Here is a 19,810-nt window from a genome sequence, read left to right as displayed (position 1 = left end):
GGACGCTCCCGGCGCGGGGCGGCAGCACCATGGCCCGCCGGGGCCCCGCCGCGCCCCCCGCCCGCCTGGCTCGCTGAGGGGCGCCGCCGCCATGGGGTCCCGCCAGCCGCCGCCGGAGCCCCCGCTGGTGCTGCAGCAGCTGGCGGCGGGCGGCAGCCGGGCCCCCGAGTGGCGGGCGCTGCTGGGGCGGGCCGACGGGCTGGCGGCCGCCGGGAGGCTGCCCGAGGCGCTGCCGCTGTACCGCCTGGCGTCCCGGCACCGGCAGCTGCGGGCCGAGCAGCTGGGGCGGCTGGTGGAGTGCCTGGCCAGGGGCGTGCGGCTGAGGGAAGGGCTGCCCGCCGCCGCCAGCGGCCCCCAGCAGCAGCAGCAGCCCCGCGACTGGGAGGTGTTCGGCTGCCGCAAGTGCCAGGGCTTCCTCTTCGAGCCCGTGTCGCTGCCCTGCGGCCACACGTTCTGCAAAAAGTGCCTGGAGAGGGAGCGGCCGCCGCGGGCCCGCTGCGTGCTGTGCCGGGAGGAGGGCGGCGCGGCGGGCGGGCAGCTCCCGCGGGTCAATGTCATCCTCAGCAACCTGCTGGCCAAGTGGTTCCCCTGCCAAGTGAAGGCGTCGCAGCTCCGCCACGAAGGGAACCGCCTGTACGAGGAGAAGAAGCTGCAAGCCGCCCTGCAGAAGTACAACGAGGCGCTCAGCCTAGGTGAGGAAGGCGGAGGTGGAGGGGGGGGGAGCTGGGAGGCTCCGTCCCGCGGTGAAAGTGGGTCAGGAGAGCAGCGGTTGCATAAGCCGGGAGCCTGCGGTCCGGCCCCGTTGTGTAAGGAGCTGGGAGGGAAGGGGGGAGCCGGCTGCGGGGCTGCCCCGAGCCCCCCCCGCGAGCCCCCGAGCTGCGAGCCCCCTGTGCCCTGCTGCGGCGGGGACAGGTGCCTGTGGGCAGCGCTCCTCTTCCCACCTCCAGCAGAGGCACGGAGGGAACCGCGCCCACCCCCTCGAAACTTTCACGCTTGCAATTTTGAAACTCCCGTCTACACAATAGCAGCCTTCCTCCTGCCACCCCAAATGTCTCCTGTAAGTTTCTGGTCCTCGGTCGGAGCCGGTGATTTATTGTGCAAGTGTCTGGGCGCTTCTTTATGCAATGTTTCCTGCGGTTATGTAATGTGTAGCTGGCACTTGGGCTGGAGCTGCACAAAGAGGTTTCCATATTTCGTTTACTACACGGTTATTTAAAGACTGGGTATATATATTTTTTTTTTAATGCACAACTTGTGAGGAACAGCGTGTGCTTCAAAAATAAATTTGAAAAGAATAAAGCTTATGTAACTACTTTTAAGTTCGGTTAATCAACCAATTTCTCTTATTTCCTACAGCCCCAAACGACCACTTACTATACAGCAACCGGTCCCAGATTAACTCTACTTTGAAAGCTTGTGAAGAGGCATTGCATGATGCAGAAGCAGCATGCAGACTTCAGCCGTACTGGTTGAAAGTAAGTTCTGACTCCAGTTGCTTTTTATGCTGCTGCCCTGGATAGAAAACCATTGCCTTGGTCAGAGCTGAATCTGAGGCAAGCTTTGTCTTGTAATTTCTTGGACTCCTGTGGTTTACAGACATTGAACCATGGTATTCTTGAGCTTTCTAGGGTGAAAGAAGAGAGTGATGATCCTGGAGGATGAGCTAGCGCTGTTGTTTTTGACCTGCAGGCATCTCAAGTTCATGAACTGTCTCTAAAAACTGGATGTTGTGCTTATATCTTTATATAAGGAAGTAATCACTAGTTAGGAGATTAATGTAGGGGAAGTAGATTTCTCCAAGATCAGCTGGGCTCAGGTGCCTTGAGAATTATATCTGCCCGAGTTGGAGAATATCCCTGTTCTGCCTGTAAGAGCTTGAAATGCAGGCACTGGTGGTGTCAAGGTGTAATAGACTGTTTTAGTGAATTATCCCTGCCTAACTTTCTCTGTCTGGAAAGATTTTCTATTGCTTCATCTTGCTTTTATTGCATTCTCACAACAAAATGAATGAAAGCTGCAGCTGTGGATATGTTGTTGCAGGGTCACTTAAGGAAAGGACAAGCATTAGCTAATCTGGGGAAAACAGAAGAAGCTTTAAGAGAGTTCCTATTCTGCCTTGCTCTAGATACTGGGAACAAGACTGCCAAGTCTGAGGCTCAGAAGGTAAGTTCCCTAAATCATCTGGAACTGTTGTTTTCAGTGGCCTGTCATAGAAAAAAAGAGTTGGTTTTTTTATTCTTTCCCCTGCCCCTCATTACTGTGAAGGGCTGGGTGGAGGGATGTCCAGGCTGTTGTTCAAATTTTGGGCTTATGTGTATCCCTTTCTTGGAGGTAAGGAGGTAGTAAAATAAACATACTAGGCAGATACTATGTGGAAACAGTTATTCACAGTGGTAGCATCAGTAATCTTGAAGTAAAAGTCAATTGTTAATAATCACCACCCACAGACTATTGTGATTCCCTATAATCAAACTAATGTTCTCTTTCCTAGCTTAGCAAGGTATTGCCAATGAGAGTGCAAAAGAGGGGGAGTTGCTATTGAATGTTGTATCAGGCTGTTGACTGCTAGAATGCAACACGCAGCACCCCTCAAACTCCACTTGGGAGCAGCAGCTCTCTTCCTACTGCCGGTCGTGCTGTGCTGAGTATCGGTGTGTGAAGGAGGCGTGGAAGGAAGCAGTCAACAAAAGAGCTGTTTTTAAAATAGTTCTTAAAGGTTGCTAATAATTAACACCAAAAAAGCAACAAAATAGATCTGCGGTGAGCCTTTTTTCAGCAGCAGCTGAAGTTGATGTGGATTCTTAGAGGTTTTGTAAAATTTGCTAGTACTACTTTGCCCACCACTTCAGAAATTAGTGTTTTGACAATCAATCATTTTCTGTTGTAGCTGAAAGGCTTAGCGTCACAGCAACAATAGCTTATGATAATAAAGAAGTAATACTTCTGTTTTCATTATACTGATTTTTCTTTCATGACAGTGTGTTTGTGCTTTTCTCAGTGGCTGGTGGGTTGTGAACCTCTGGGCTGCTGACTGCTGTGACATGAAAAGCCTTTCAGAAGCACAGTAGCATTCTTGCAGTGAAGCACTGCTAATGAAAGTAACTGAGGAAGTTATAACCTGGGTGGCTGCAGTGCAGCCAGATTTGTATCTCACTTTGTATATGGTTGAGACTTCCATTTCCTGTGATTTTTTTTCTCATTGTTATTTGTTTAGCTTTCTGGCTTGGTTAGACTTTTTTTTTTTCTTGCCAGTGTTTTCCATGCAGTCTTTCACCATCATTGTATCATAACTTGTTTTTTCATAGTCATGCTGGGAGACTTCCTATGCACTAGAGCAAGAAGGGCAGGAATAAACAGATATGATTCTAAATTCAGACTCCAAAGAGCTTTATCTAAGACACCTGATTTCTGAGCAGTGGGGTTCTGAGAAAAAACTTGGCTGCTTGTGACTGAAAGAATAACTTGGGCACTCATCAGACACAGAGTTCATCCATGATGCAGTATTCTACTGGGGCATTTCCAAGGCTGTTTGCATAACAATGTCGAACTACTACTTACCAAATTCTTTGGGTGTAACTGTGATGTTCTGCTTCTATTAACTGTCTGTCTGTGTTAGTTTTGACATAGCTTGATCCTTTGGAATCTTTTTTGGCTTATAAAAGCCATCTTAGCTGCCATATAGCTTCCTCAGGCATCAACAGGATCACCTCTGTTGTATGTTGAAATTCGTTTTCAAAGTGTGCAAATTTTCCATTCATCTGTTTCTTTCATAATCATCTGATGAGCTGTGCTGTACAAGTGGCTACAAGTTGCAACTAGATACAGATTCATTTATTTTCTGATAGCAAATGAAGAGAGCATTTTTCTCCTGACTACACTTTTGTATTCTCACGAGTGAATAGAAATAGTTATAATTTACAGTATCAGAAACACTTAACTGAACTTGGATTGAGATGAGTGTTTTCCATACTTAGTAAATTCAGTGAAATTTCTGATGTGCAGCAAAAAATAAAGATGTTAGTAATTTATGGTGAACTGCAGAAAAACAGGACACAGGTGTGTGTTTCACTTAGAATGGTTAGTAATGTATGGGCTTGTTTAACTCCCAAAATGTCTCCTCTGTTTGCTTGGCCTGTATTGCTTTACCTTGTGCACTTTTTTCTCTTATCCTAGACTAAAGGGCTCTTTTAAACGTTTTTTAAAAAATCAAGGATGCTTGTCAGCTATTCCCTTACTTGCTTTTTCATTTAGAGCTTGCAAGGAAGGAACTAAGCAGTGAAGTATTCTGTTTTATATCACAGCTTCTACTTAGTTTGTTTTCACTCATCCCGGGAAATGCTCAGGAACACTTACCAGATATCCTGCAGCTGTTGTCACATCACTCTAGATTAAAGGGGAATCTCCTAAATTCAGTGGGATCTGGAGGCACCAGCCATAACCTACAAAGGTTGCTCAAGGTAAAGATCGAGTCTGATGTGTGGTTCTTAATTTTGCTGTGTGTTTTATGTTCACGTGGGGAAGCCTTCTCTCCTTTTCATCTCTGGGAGATGGAATGATGTGTTGTTTCAGACATACTGTGTTACAGAACATACAAAAAACAATGTGGGTCTACTGAAGTCTCTTACTGACTTCTTCTGTTTCTTTAATTGAAGCCCTCTGTTCTTACAAATTTTATGTAAGAATTGAGTGGGTACTATTGCTGCCTTTAGCTCTTCTGAGTAGCTGGTAGTAGAAAAGAGCCTCTGAAGTACGGATTGAGATACCCTCAAGGGCCTTGAAATACTCAAATACAGGGTTTTAGCTTGAACTCTAACTGATGATGTGTCAGCAACAAAGTCATCCTGTATTCAGTTTCTATAGGCTGATCAGAGATTATTGTAGAGCCACATAATTTATATTAGCGAGACCATAACTTGGTTTTCACAGCCAGAGTTTTGTGAACAGCTGTAGAGGTTTAAATTCACAGGTTTGGGTAAGGACCCCTTCTGCTTCATTAAGACCTGAACTTTGAGAATAGGATCTGCATATGCTGTACATGTAGAAGAAAACTTGACTAGTAACTACAAACAAAAATGGTAGGTTTTGAATCGCCTTGTTGAGACTGTTAAGAATAATCAGTGACCTTGTCTTCTGGAAAGGCTTTTAGGATACTCTGAAAAGAAATCCCTTCATACAAGCCTGTCATGAAGTAAGTCATTTGAGGGACAGTTCACTCATCTTTCTACATGTTAAACATCATCCTGATCACAATTCACAGTATCTGCTTTCAGGCTCATCTGGGGAATTGATGTGACAAGCTGATAGGTGAAGTCCTATGGAATGGCTGCTCACAGGTTGTTCTGTAGCCATAACAGGATAGAGAATGATTGTTTTATCCTTTGCAAAAGAAGTCTCTCTCTGAAGGAAGCTGTGCATTTTTTTCCTGTTTTAAATTGCATGTTTATACAGCTTCCTTAGAATGAAACTCACATTGTTTTGGTTGTTTTGATGGTTAATACCATCCTTATGATAGAAACAATATGTATTTTTCCTTGGGTTAAGCGATAACAATGTATTTAACCTGACATTTAGCCAGATCTCTGCTTGAATTTCATGGCCAAACTATAAAGCCACACACAAAGGCTGAATATACTCAATGATACTGGGGGAGGGAGGGGAGGATAGTTTGCAGTTATTTTTCATTGAAATCAAGCCCTGACAGAGTAATTCTCAAACTGCTGTTCCTTGACTGACAAAGTCCTTCCTGGTGATTCACAATATTAAAGACTTATGACATGTTTGATTCTTTTTCCTTACCAAGTTGATGGAAGATTGATGTTCTAATGTCAATCCTCTCTTTACACAGGTAAATGTGGAACAGAAAAAGGGTTTTCCTATTCAAGAGGAACCAGATGTAACTACTTCTGGCAATTTGAGGAAATCCATACAAATCACAGAGAGTAAAAAGGACTGCTTAGAGGAGGAGAACAAACTCGCCTCCATTGCAGAGTCTGCCTTTCTCATTTCTGATAAGCGCAGCCTCCTGAAAAGGAAGGGCTGCTCGGAGGAGGTGAGAAATGCTGAGGTGCCCTGCAAGCTCATGAAGAAAGGTATGTTGAATTGCACACAGAATAAGTTCCATGACATGCAATCAGAGTTTTTGCTCACACAAAATTTAAGAGGGTCCAAATTACACTTTGATTTTCATACTTTCTCTTTAGTTTAATCAGGACATGATGTGGAACCTTCCTTGTAAAAAATTAATTATGTTGGTCTAAAAGGTAGCTAGGAATGTTGAGTCGATTGCTTGTTTATCAGCAGAGCTCTGAATCTTTTAAGGAACATTATTGTATGTACTTCTGGCACTTTCCGTATCAATTAAAAATAATAAAGAATTATGCTTAAGCATTAATTCTGTTTGTTTTTGACATCTGAGGTCTAGCCCCTTTTTTCGCAGTGTGGGATGTAGAGTAGAATGACAGCAAAACTTGTCCCACTTAAGGCTTCCAGCAAAATATATTTTGATGTTGTTAATGCAAGGCTAAATTCAACCCTCTGTAAGCTGGTATAATGTCACCAAAAGTAAGGGGAGGTGTGTTTATTTGTGTCAAAGCTGAGTTTGATGTTTTGTGTAGAAATTACTGTAATGATGCTCAATGGTTCAGTAACTTCCAAGTAAATACAATGCATGTTTAAATATCAGATGCTGGTTGTAGATGTACAGCTGCAGGTTATGCTTACGTATCAGTGACCAATCATACTGTAATATGTTTTTTATTGTTAGATGCGGTTGATACTAAAGGAAATGGCACTGGGCAACATACTCCATTTGAATCTGTGGATCCATCAGATCTGGACTGCTCCCTGTGTATGAGGTATCCATTATTTCCTTGTCATTAGCTTTGAAACTGGATCTCTTTTCCATTTTCAGTCTAGAGATTTTCTAGCTTACTTGTAGTTTTCCCTCTGACTTGAAACCAACCTTTATTATAATTATTATTCCATTAACGCATTTCTAGACCTTTGGTTCTGAGCACTGTGATGAATAGGTACTTCCAGTCTGCCCCAGATTAATGACTGGGAAGGACATGTGAGGTCACTGAAGGGTTATACATGTTAGTGGAGGTGTCTGAAAGATTTCTTCTCACTAGTTACACCCACCCACTGACCCAGTGCACTTGACCACAGTTCATCCTCTGGAATTTACAGAGCCATATATAGTGTTTATATAATACACAAAATAACTAAGTATTACCAATACAGCAAGCTTGTATTTAAATTAGTGTTCTTGCTATGACAATAGGAGGGTCTTGCAAGCAATCAAGTATGTTTTTTTCCTCTATTGCTTAACAGATGCACTGAATTCCTTAGTTTACAAAGTCTATCACTGTACTGCTTTGATCTCTTCTCTCAGTTAATTAACAGATTTTTTTCTTAAGGACAGCAATGACTTTGATTTTAGAAAACAAAACAACAACAAAAAATTGTCAAGCACATGTTTTACTGCTTGCTTTGTTTAAAAAGAAATGAGATTTTGTTACTGACGTTGAAAGAAACACTGGGAAGATGTGTTTCACAGGAGTCTTGATCTCTGCATTAAAGCATTGCTTACATTTATCTTTTTAATTACTCAGATTTATCAACAAAGTATGCTAAGGTTTGTCTTGCACAAAAATTCCAATTCTTGAATATCAGATATTAAAAAAAAAAAAAATCCATGAAGAGGCTTTTTTTTTCTGAAGGTCTGTGACTGGAGAAATGAGGATTTTCTTTGCTTTGTTATATGCTGGTAGGGGGGAGTGCTTCAATTTATTTCAAAGAAACTGAAACCTTTGAGGGAACAACTGCTAAAACTTGCTTCTGCTTGGAATAAATCAGATCTGTCCCTTCTACCCCCAAGTTGCCTACAGCTAAATACATGCTCCAAAATTTTACACAACTGTAAGAACACTTGATGCTGCTAAAAACCAAACTTTCCTCTAACAGAAAGCCACACAGTTGGTCTTATCTGGCTTTAATGAGTTTATGATTATGTCCACAAATAATTTTTCAGTGCTTTTAATGAAATTAATTAGTGCTACTTTCTCATCCTCTGTTAATCAGAAACAGACCAAAATACATTCTTAAAGGAATTTATCTTGTGGATTGCTGGTTCTGTGACAGTACAGGAATGTTTGTTAGTGCTGATCGTATAATTGCAATCACAAATACAGGCCTTGCATCTAGAAGGATGTCAGCCTTGTAACACTGCAATAATGAAGGCCTGTGCTAAGGGAATCTGTCACAAGATCTTTTTCATGTTATTAATGCAGGTTGATCATAATTATTTCCTGCTGTGTTTGTCAGATGTATTTTAGGGATTTGGATCCTGAGATACTTTGGACTAATTACCTAGTAACCTACTGACCTATTCACAATTACCTGCAGGAGCTGTTATTAGCCTATTTGTCTGCTAGGGTGGCCAAAACGTTATTGATCTACATTCACTCCAGCAGCAAGGAGGAAAAAAAGTAAAGCTCAAAGCAACATGTTGGTGAGAAATGAGGGAGCATTACTCAGCAGGCGTGAATACTCATTTTCTGCTGTTACAGTAGCTTAAAATGATGTCACAAGAAGTCTTTTTTGTATAGTGCTGCTTTCTGCAAGTCACAACACTTGGTCCAGGTCCCTCAGTCACTGGGGAAAAAGCTGCTGCTGGCTACAGTGAGCCAGAGCAGGATCGTGCATTTTAACAGGAATTTCTTGTATTTATGCTAACACTTCAAGTAGTCACTACGAAATAATTGCATACACAAACCAGTTCTTACTGAAGCATAATGTAGATTTTGGTATTTTACGTAATTCAAGGCAATAAGGTAAGACAGTGAGGTTTCTGTTCATGAAACAAACAAGTAATAAGGGTTTTTAATGACACAGTCAAGTTGCAATAATAGGTGTGGCATTTTAGATGCTTCTTCATATGTTCCCTTGCTTAAATGTCAATATTTATAGTAACTAAGGACATTTAATAAAATGGCAATGGCAATCTTGCGAAGAGCCAATTATGCTCCTAAGTACACTCATCTTGTTCAAGATATTAATAAATGTGGGTTTACATGTTTATACTTTCCACAAGTAAAATAGAACTTAGTTTGCAGCTTTGATAAACTTGATAAACTAAAATTAGGCTAGTATTTGAGCCCCTAAAATGATTACACAGTATGCTGTGAAGCGCATCATATGCCAAGCAATTTAATTTATAGCTTTGAAGGTTTTGTATTTAAAAAAAAGTTATTTAGATTTAGTAGGATTATTTAAATGATCAACATCTCTCTATGGTACTTACTTGCAAGGAAACATCACTTTACAATATCACATAGTTATAATAAGCCAAAAACATTTTCTACATGAAAATAAGTGTCCCAGAGGTGCTTGAAATGGGTAAAGGTTAGATATGAAGATACTTTAAAGTCCTGGCCTTATATAATTAAATATTTTTCTAGATGAAACATGAATTTAATATCATTGCTTTTCCAGAAAAACAGTCATTTGAAGGTTTAAAAACTGTCTATTCCAACAAAACTGCTTTCTCAGTCCAGGTTTGTAATAATACATTTCATTGTAATGATTTGTGGGCTATTACTGCAAATAGCTGTTTTGGGTAGACCGAAGCACATACAAGTAATCACATGATTTCCACGCTAATAGTTGTATAAGCATTGCTCAGTTTCATCAGAAAAAGTTAGATGGTCCAACTTCTGCTTCTATTTATTGCTTGTGTTGAACATAATGAAGGCCTGGCCTATCTGAACTTAAAAACAATATTTCTCCCTCGCATTCACCAAAATTTGGGTTCATGGGCTGCCTTTTCCACATTGGGTGATAAAATTAAGTCTGTAAGCTGAATAAAGACAAAAGTTGGATGAAGACATGAATGAAAAGCAAGGAACAGTTTTATCCCTGGAGTAGTCAGTAGCTAAATTAGTGAATTAATGCAAAGCTTTTTGGTAAAAGCTCTTTTGTTTTGGTACACGATATTGTTGTCTTTTTGTCTTTTGGATTTTCCAATCCAGGCTCTTCTATGAACCTGTCACTACACCTTGTGGACACACCTTCTGCCTCAAATGTCTTGAGAGATGCCTGGATCACAACCCAAAATGTCCCCTGTGCAAAGAAGGGCTCTCAGAGGTAATGATGGTTGGATGTTGTCAGCACAAATTCAAGGGCACAGGACAGGATCAAGTAGCACCTTCAGGAATCTTCCAAACTCAAAAGTAATATTGCTTAACTGAAGAAAAAGGTGACTTCTGAAATGCCCTTGTAATTCTTGTGACTTAGAGCAATCTCCATTGTTGAAACCTTACAACCAGGTCTGTACTTGGGAAATCAGGGAGGGAAGGCAGGTCACCTACAGATTGTCTAAAATAATATTCCTAACATAGGGAATAGTTTGATAAACAACTCTTCAGTGGCAGTGCAACCTTAAGATTGTTTTGATGCACTATAGACACAGAAAAATGGAACAAACAGATGACTACCTTAGCATAGGCCACGCACGCTTTGAAATGCTACACAATATAATGGCTTCTGTGTTTTTTGGTTTTGTTTTTTACTGCAGTGCTTGGCTATGAGGAAATACTGTAAAACAGTACTAATGGAGGAGTTAATAGCTAGATATCTTCCAGAAGAACTCACTGAAAGAAGAAAGATCTATGAAGAGGAAATAGCAGAGCTTTCCAAGTATGTAAACCATTTATTTAAAACTCAGTTTTTAATACTACTGCTGTTAGCTAACAAATGCTTCCTGCTGCGGGGGAACGCAAACTAAGATGCTGACAAAAGAGCTTCTTCCTTGGTATCAGTGATTCAAAGAGAACAGGGCCCAGGTGAAATTGTGCTTTGAGTAAGCATAAGAACTGGACGCTGTGCTAAACAATAATAAGAAGAAATCCGGGATGTTACTTTATAAACAAGCTATAAAGCAATGTAGCTGCTTTCAGTAGCCCTCTGTGAAAGCCACAGAGCAAGACAATAAGTGGAAGTAGTCTTACAGGCTGGGGGGCAGAAATTACTGGGTAGGGAAGAAGTGGGATTAAGGAAAATCTATAAAGAGAATAGCGGAGATGCTTTAATGCTCTCACTAGCAAAACCAGACAGCATAACTAAAACCTTTCTTGCTAATAAGTGGTATATCAGTTTGCACAGTAACTAGTCAGATAATCAATTTAAAGAAAAACAGTTTTAGGTTTTACTTACCACACTAATAATATTCTAAATTTAAACTTCTATTTACAGATATAATAATTTTAAAGAATGTTCTTGTATAAAATGTATGGATCTTATACCTTGTGAGTGTTCTGGTTAAGTTTCCTATCTGGTGTCACTTTTTTTTTTTTTTTTTTACAGCCTAAATAAGAATGTTCCTATATTTGTCTGCACGATGGCTTATCCTACAGTCCCGTGCCCTCTGCACATATTTGAGCCATGTTACCGCCTGATGATTCGAAGGTGCATGGAGACTGGCACCAAACAATTTGGGATGTGCATCAGTGACCCTGTGAAGGGGTGAGTGAGCAGCATGCTTGGGCCATCTGATCTACCCCACTTAGTTTGGAGCAAGGCCTTTGGAGAGAGGTGCAGAAAGGTCCATCACTATAAACATATGTGATAGTTCTCTAGTAGAGAGACCTTCTACCTAATCATGCCAGTTAAAGACACTGAGAAGACTGAAGTTTCTCTTTTTGAGCAGTTGGATTCTGACTATGACTGACCATCTGTCTTGAAACACACAGAGCTAGTGCATTTTATACAAAGTTGAACTGCAGACCTCTTAAAAATATGTGGAAAGGAAGCATATTTTCAACTGTTTTAAAATCTAATGCTTTGCCACAAGAAATCAAATTTAAATGGCAGTAAGGTAAGGTGTTCTTTAAATTAGGAAAATAGCTAAGCTATTGGGCTACAGTTCTACAGCCTCCAGTGTATTTAGAGGTAGAGCAGGACCTTTGTAAGGACTGGCTGAGCATTTACATTGAACCTTTTACAGTCAGTCTTAGTGGCCTTGACCTTGATGTCTGTCTCTGTATATAGCTCTTTCCTTTTGTTTTGAGGGATACCTACAAGGTATGACATACACAAAATGCACGCCTATAAAATAAAATCTGCTGAAAATGTGGAAGCTTTTCATGTATAGATTTCATAGCCCTTCCATAATTATTCTAAATTGCATTTGTTCTTTTGTCTTGATTTAAAACACCAGAGTTATGGAGAAAGCATGCTTCTGGGCTGTATAATTTTCAATTTCATAAGCAATTCCTTGTATTCTGAAGCATACAGTTAGTGTTAATCAGATCAGACAGCCTGAATATTCTTGATAGTTTTGAAAACAATTGTTGAAAAATTTGAGCTATAGCAGGTCAGTACTGTGAACAATGGGAAATAGCTGACACTAGTAAGTACCTTTTGTGATAGGGACTGGCTGTATGGCAATTCTGTGGAACTAAGGGTAGAGAGAGTAAGACTTGTTTACTTGCTTTTGTTCTGATTTAAATAGGTTTGCAGACTATGGCTGCATTCTGGAGATAAGAAACGTTGAATTCTTTGCTGATGGCCGCTCCGTTGTAGACAGCATTGGCAAGAGGAGATTTAAGGTGATACAGCACAGCCAGCGTGATGGCTATAATACAGCAGATATTGAGTACATTGAGGATCAAAAGGTGAATCCAAAAGATTTCATTTAAACTGTATAATACCTAAAATTCAAAGCAAATATATCACACAAACTTCTGTTTTGTGGAACAGTTACTATTAAATTAAACTGGTATTTACTGACTGCTCATGGTTAAAGATGAGAAATGAGTTACACAAGTACACGCACACACTGCCCATATGCTGAAGAATGTTCTCCCTAGAGTATTTTAGAAACTAAGTGAATCCAGGATGAGATCTTCCCACTCTTCTAGACAGAGTAACTGCAGTTGATAAAGGTGGTGGGGTAGGGGCAAGTTGCCTGTTTGCTCTGAAGCTAATTAGAAAACTTCTCTTCAGGTAAGAGGGAGCAGGGTTGGGTCTACTACACCTTCAGAATGATTTACATCAATTATTTAAAAAAAAAAAAAAAAGGCAAAGTATTCTGGCTGATATAAGCTTTTGTTTTAAGTGGGAAAATAAAATTACTGTTTTGAGGAGGTGATAAATAAACTTTAACTATTTTCATAATCTTTTATTGTGTTGTAGGATGCTTATGAAAAGATATTTTCATATAACAATCCAGAAGTGTTTATTCTCCAAATTAGAGTCCTTGGTTTAGAATACGTTATAAGAATGTGAAGTAATTGATAAATGAGTTTGTTTTTAGGGGGAAAAAAATCCCACTTTTCATGATTCATACTGGAATTCTCTTGGCATTCTTTGCTCTCTTCTCCTACCCACCCCAGAAAACCCTAAAGTAATGATTTGCCTTCCCTAACAGCAAACTGAACAGTAACCTTCCCCTTCTCTTTACTCATTTCAGGTGCAAGGACAAGACTATGCTGCATTACTTGTCCTCCACGATTCTGTCTATGATCTGGCATATACATGGTTTAACTCGCTCAAGCAGGCACTCAAAAGTCGAATTCTCAGTCATTTTGGTCCGATGCCAGCTAAGGATCCTGACCCACAGGTACCCAGAATCCATGGCTTATGTAACTTCTAGAGACAGAAATAGCAAGGATAACTGATAAGCTGTGAAGCATCGTCTTTTATGATGAAAATAAGAATGCTCTGTATTTATCCTGCATAAGCAAAGTATCTGGATTATGTTGCTGTGCACCAGTAGTAGCACTACTGTAAACAGAAAGCTCATATTTAATGTTGGTAACTTAACCTACATTATTAATCCCAAGACACTTAAATGTCTTTTTGCCTACTCTACTTTGCAAATTAGAAGTGTAAGAGAAAGCAGGAGAGGAAACTTGTTACTCTTGCTAAAGGACTGCAAATAATAGGGATCCTAAAATAACAGAATATAACAACAAAAGTAAAACATGAAGTGCCAGGTATAAAATAATTAAATATGAAGGAGGCAGGTATCCCAAAGGACTGGATCAATAATTAACAAGAGGAAAAAAAAAAAAAGGACCAACCTATAAACTGTTGCTAAAAATAGTAATGCACCTCACTTCCACATTCAACATCCCATTTTTAGGAAAGGTGTAACTTGGCTGTAACTTCTGTTTCAAGCCAACTAGTAATCCCAAGCCATTAGGCTGGCAATGATATAACCTGCTTGCTAGACGCTGTGTTTTCGAAGAAAAATGTTCAAAACCAAGACCATACCACATACATGTTTCCTAACTTCTGCTTTGTTCCCCTTACTGCAGGCTAATCCTAATGGGCCAGCATGGTGCTGGTGGGTCCTAGCTGTCCTTCCACTTGAGAACAGAGCTCAGCTCCCTTTCCTTGCCATGAAATCCCTCAAAGACCGCTTGAATGGCATCAGACGTGTCCTTACATTCATGTCTCGTACAAGATCACGGTGATGGTGAGGAGAGCTGTGAAGTCTCCCACAGTACTTGACTGTAGAGTATTTCTTGTAACTTCATCTAACTGCAATAATGTCTTACAGATTTAAGTGTCAGGATGTTTCAAGCCTGAATTTCAAAGAAAATGAGTTATAAAGATCAAGGGATGTTTATGGATACTTCAGTAGTTTCCATTTGGAACTCTGAGATGATTATTCAATCACTGCACTGCTAAATTAATAACAAATGTGATAGAACAAAAAGTGATCTTGTTTGCCATAAACCTTTTAAAAAGCTTAAGAGGTTTTTAATTTATTTTTATTTTTATTTTTTGTAGTGGATAAAGGATAAACTGCAGCTTAATGTGAAGCAGAATTAATAATGTTTATGCATTATTTCAGTGAACTGCAAAGTCTTTTCCAATGGTTCAGGTTTTATATAGCATTGTGTATAATAATGTTCACAACTTCCGTTTGATAATTTATTTTTGCACTATGATTTTTTTGTTTCAAAGTGTGTATTATTTATGTGTTCATTCTCTAAAGGAACGTGAGCTGCTCTATTTATTTAGTGTTTTTACCCTGTATGTACAACTGGGGGGATAATTATGATTCTGGCAGTGCACAAAAAACTGCTTTGATCATTTTTCAGATACTTGTGTTCAAGTACTTTGAATGTTTTTCTACTTGTCCCCGGTTCTACTGTAGCCGAAGGATTTTTTTCTCCTGAAACAGCCTGCCATGAAGTCTTTGTATACACAGATTCTGAGATAATTCATGCACAGTTGTTGGAGCTTGATCCTATGCTTGCAACTAGGTCCCTGATATCACAAAGCAGTCAAGGACATACTTAACATTAAGCATGAGTGTGCAAGTGCTTGACTAAATCAAGGCATTGATCAGCTGATGGCAGTGGAAATTGGGTGACAGAAGGTTCCATCCCCTAATATTGCACAGAATGGGGAATAACTTAGTTGAATTTACATCTGAACCCTTCCTTGCAAGAAAGGATGATGGCTACAAACAACTGCTAAAGAGTGAGCCACACTCAGTGGCTACTCCTAAAAATGAAACTGGAAGGATTGGTATCATTTCATTGTAGGATATGACACATCTTTTTTACAAATACTCTTGTTACTGTTGAGATAAGCTTTATTTTTTTTCTAAGTGTTTGGGACTTGGTTTTGGAGTGTGTATGTGGGTGGAGGGAGGGTTAATTTGAACCACAGGACTCAGAGGGCAGTTTGTATTACGTGAGAAGGAAAACATAATAAATGCTATTTATTTATTTCACCCCAATCTTCAGGTTTCTGTTAGCTTCAAATCTCTACCCAGCCACTGCATTTCTCTTAACAGAGATTGGCCAGTGTTGTTAAATAGTAGCTTAACTTAACCCCTAACGAAAACAAGTGCATTTTTGGGTGATCACTTCTAGCTGTAAAGCAGGCAAAAATGAGAATAGCAGTAACTTAGGTGTTTTGTTTTGTTCTTTTGTTGTTGCTTTAATCAACAGTTGGTATATTTTGGCTTTCTTGATTTCTGCCTACCACTTTCTGGGACTGATCTTGCTTCCATGGGGCTCACTTTGACTTTCATTGATTTCAGTGTGAGCAGAACAGGGCCTTTTATTCCTAGCTACTGTTTTCAGTGGCAAAAAGAAACAAAACAAAACCCTGAAACTGTTGTGGAATGCTACAAATTTCCTTATTTTATCCCATGATAGCACCAATTGCCATTCCATGCCTTTATGGAAAAATGCAGTAGAATTTAATGTTTCTGTGTTTTCCCCGTCATTATTTCATCAGAAACATCTGTTAAGAGTAATTTCTGTACTGTTAACTTTCCATAAAATTTTGTTCCCCCTCTTGTTAAATTCTATAGGACTTTTCCATAAGGGTACCAAAGAAAGAATGGAAGACAAACGCATTTCAGCCTTGTGATGCAAATGGAAGATGTATTCTGTGTTTGCATTTAGCTACTCTAGAAATGCTACAACTTGTTTCCATACTGCTAGATTGCTGCACTTCTGACGTCTTCTGTAGGTGGTACTTTACATGCTTCTCTGTGAACAATGTATAGAAATACATACATGTTCTGAACAATAACAAGTGTATGGTGGCTGAGACCTGCTATAGCATTTGTCTTCGTGAGTCAAAGTGACTCCTACTTGTTTGGAAATGAATCTGCATTAAATATAATTCTTCCTTAAACTATTATGTATTAATGCATAACAAGGAGCCCACGTTGCTCCCAAAGAAATAAGCTGGCACTTAGTTCCTCATATCTGTGAGAAAAGGACCTTAAATATCTATTTTACTGTTTTCTCACCGATCTTACTGTTTTCTTCCTGCACTCTACATCTTCTGCATACTCATATTCTGCTTATTTTGTTAATTCAGAAATTGCCAAGGAAAGGATCCTTGATTTTATAAGCAAATATTGTCTGTCTTTACTAGATTTGAGTACAGCTGTCAATTTGCTAATTAGAAATTTGCATATAGATGCACTGCATTGTGAACACCCAGTGTATTTGGTGCAGCCTGGAAACACTGGAAATACTGCATACGATGCATACAGTTGACCTGCATATGGACAACAGATCAAGTACATCAAGGAAGTTCATCAGTACATGTACAGTACCGTTCTGTCTGGGACTGCTCTGTGACCACACATCCTAGATTAATGGGTAGTCTGCAAATTCCCTCAGGTTTAAAAAAAAAAAAAAAAAAGGAAAATGTGAGAAACAAGTTTCCTATAGAACACAAAGCTGTCCAGTAAAAGCTGGACAAGGAGTAGCCTCACTCTTCAGTGAGTTCAGATGGTTGTTTAAGTAACGAGATTTAAAAAAATCTTTAGTTATGCCACACTATGGGTGACTTTTTCAGTTGTAGTAATCAGTACAAGGATGTAACTGCAACATTTATTACATGTATAAGTAAACAGATGATCAGATTTAAAAATACCTTCTCTTCAATAACAGAAATGGCATTGATCAAATTTAATGGGGGAATATTTTATTTATGCTTCTATGTTCTAGGTATTTACTTTGTCTCAACCACTCTTATTTTTTTTAAAAGCACTTTGTAAAGTTACTTTTCCTCTGTGGCTAGAAGTATTGATTATTTTTTGTTGTGAGGTCATAAGTAATGCAAAGGCTTCTTCCTAGTCCTTTAGAGAAGGTATCTTCCACTGACCCTTGATTAGTGAGTTGGGTTTACTACAACCAACAGAAGTTCTTCAATTCACATAGAAAACTGAATCCCCCTTTAAAAAAAAATAAAAATAAATAAAAAAAAAAAATCTGATGGAGAGGAAAGCCACTAATAGAACAAACTAAGTGCCAGTCTCCTCATGAATATCATGGTAAACCATTCAAACACCTGGAGACTGTGAAAACTTCAGATTTGCATTTGAGAGATATAGTTGTGTTCATCTGAAATCTTTTCACCCTTCCATAGATGAAGTATTTAACAAAACAGATTAAGTAAGTAACCAAGGCTGGCTGTATCACCTTTCCAAATATCTGTACATACAGATAGCTTCTAAATAAAAACAGATGACTTGAGGGGGAAGAAATTACAGTAATGTTTCATTCCCATACATAGACAAACTTCTAACATTTATAGTAAATTATGTTGCTTTGTGTAGCAATAACTTATGGGGAATTGCTTCTATCAAAATAGCTATTATCTTGGCTTGCATAACTGTGGAAAGTAAACTGGAGGCAGGACTGGATTAGTCAGGAAAAACATCAACTCTGACAGTGAACTCGCACAGTTATAGAAAGTAGTTTGGTAATATTAATAACATGATAAAATGGTGTATCACCTGTGTGTTAGACCATTATCATGCTAAATCTAATTGACATTCTAGTGTTAATTGTAAAATTTTTTCATACATTTTCTCTTCCATTGGCTTGTAGCAATAACAGATAGAAGCTGTCATACTGAATGGCTGACCTATTGCTTGGCCTATGCTTCCGTCCTGTATGACTGCTTGCAAACAGAACACCTGAACCATGGATTTCTTAATCCAAAGATTATTTTAATTAATAAAAAGAGTCAGGGGGATTTGGATGTAGCAGGTCTGGCTTAGTTTGAGCTGTAGAAAAAGCTTTGTAAAATTAAGTCTTGTTTTAGATGTTTGTTTTTTTTTAATGATTTCTGGTTGGTGCTGAAGTTTTACTGGTGTTTAAACTAGTGACAGACAGGAGTTGTACTTAAACACAGTGTTTAGAAATGGAGGACATGTTCACGAACTTATTTAAAAACAAATGTAAATTAACTACAGGGTTTTTGATGCATCAAAACCCCACTAGAACTGTATGCTTTCTAGGTAGTGCTCTCCAGTCCCCTGAATTCTTCATTAGCTGAAGGCTAAGCAGGGGTTGAGGTCAGTTATTTTGTCAACTTCACAACCTAGCCTGTAACTGATACATCAAATAGTTTAAGATCTGATCTGGAGTTTACTCCAAAGCCCAGTAAATCAATGAAAGTCTTAGAGCTATAAAAAGGTGATAGTTACTATAGCATAGTCACTGTTCTGAAACATTTTGCTAAGTAAATATTGTCTGGGTACAAACTGAACTGCCTAGTCAGGATTAAAATGAGGGATAATACTTAAGAAAAACTGAACTAGTACATTGACTTCCTCATCCAGGTGTCATGTGAAGTGCTTACTAATGATGGAGTTTCATAAGGTCTAAAGTAACCCTCACATAGAAGTGCCTGTATTCTGTTATTGCCATTCTTGATCTTTTTAAGAGAGTCATAGCCATATATTTTATAAATATACACATATGCACCTTTAAATCTTTAAATTTGCAGAACAAAGGTTTACAGAGCAGAAGTGTAGCAAAAACAATGTAATAGCTTCTATAATTCCCTGGTGAGGGATGGGAGAAGTACAAAAATGAGGAGGAAGAGACTCTGTGTAAGATGTCTTAATTTGGCACCATATACTTGTCCAATTTAATTCCATCAAGCTATGTGGTTACAAGAGTGCCAGAAATATATCTATCAAGCCATTTTAAATAAGTTCTTTGTGGACTTGTATATTCCATTTGTTTGTAAAACATCCTTTTGTGCACTGTAATGAACTTGAACTGAAACTTAAGTTATTATGCTCATATCACTGAACAGAGTACTGTTCAGCTACCTCTACATAAGGTTGAAGTACTTTGTTTTTTTCCAGATTTGTTCACATTGTCATATAAAATATATTTTTTAAAAATCATAGTCCAAAGAACCTGTATGTGTCTGTAGATGTACGTATAACTATCTTGTACCAACAAAGTCTGTGTGGAGAGTTGTTTGCTAATTAAACTTTTTGTGTTCTTTACTCTTTGGC

General features: G+C 39.1%; 1 protein-coding gene across 2 annotated transcripts; it reads left to right on the top strand.

Moving 5' to 3' along the window:
* Window positions 1-3: 3 nt before the first annotated feature.
* On the top strand, window positions 4-19,801 carry LONRF3 (LON peptidase N-terminal domain and ring finger 3). Of its 2 annotated transcripts, XM_027465263.3 has the most exons (12): window positions 4-692; window positions 1,357-1,475; window positions 2,041-2,163; window positions 4,302-4,457; window positions 5,846-6,089; window positions 6,764-6,854; window positions 10,032-10,146; window positions 10,577-10,698; window positions 11,365-11,523; window positions 12,512-12,674; window positions 13,472-13,621; window positions 14,322-19,801. In XM_027465263.3, exons 1-12 carry the CDS (start codon window positions 92-94, stop codon window positions 14,478-14,480), a joined length of 2,202 nt encoding a protein of 733 aa, XP_027321064.3. In that variant the 5' UTR covers window positions 4-91; the 3' UTR covers window positions 14,481-19,801. The 2 variants fall into 2 exon arrangements, with proteins under 2 accessions (XP_027321064.3, XP_038040084.2); XM_038184156.2 differs by lacking the exon at window positions 4,302-4,457.
* The last annotated feature ends 9 nt before the right edge of the window (window positions 19,802-19,810 follow it).

The sequence above is a fragment of the Anas platyrhynchos genome, chromosome 10 (assembly GCF_047663525.1).
Source record: "Anas platyrhynchos isolate ZD024472 breed Pekin duck chromosome 10, IASCAAS_PekinDuck_T2T, whole genome shotgun sequence".
In the NCBI taxonomy this organism is placed as follows: domain Eukaryota; kingdom Metazoa; phylum Chordata; class Aves; order Anseriformes; family Anatidae; genus Anas; species Anas platyrhynchos.
Note: the sequence above shows the minus strand (reverse complement) of the source record. Positions and strands in the feature narration are given on the sequence as shown.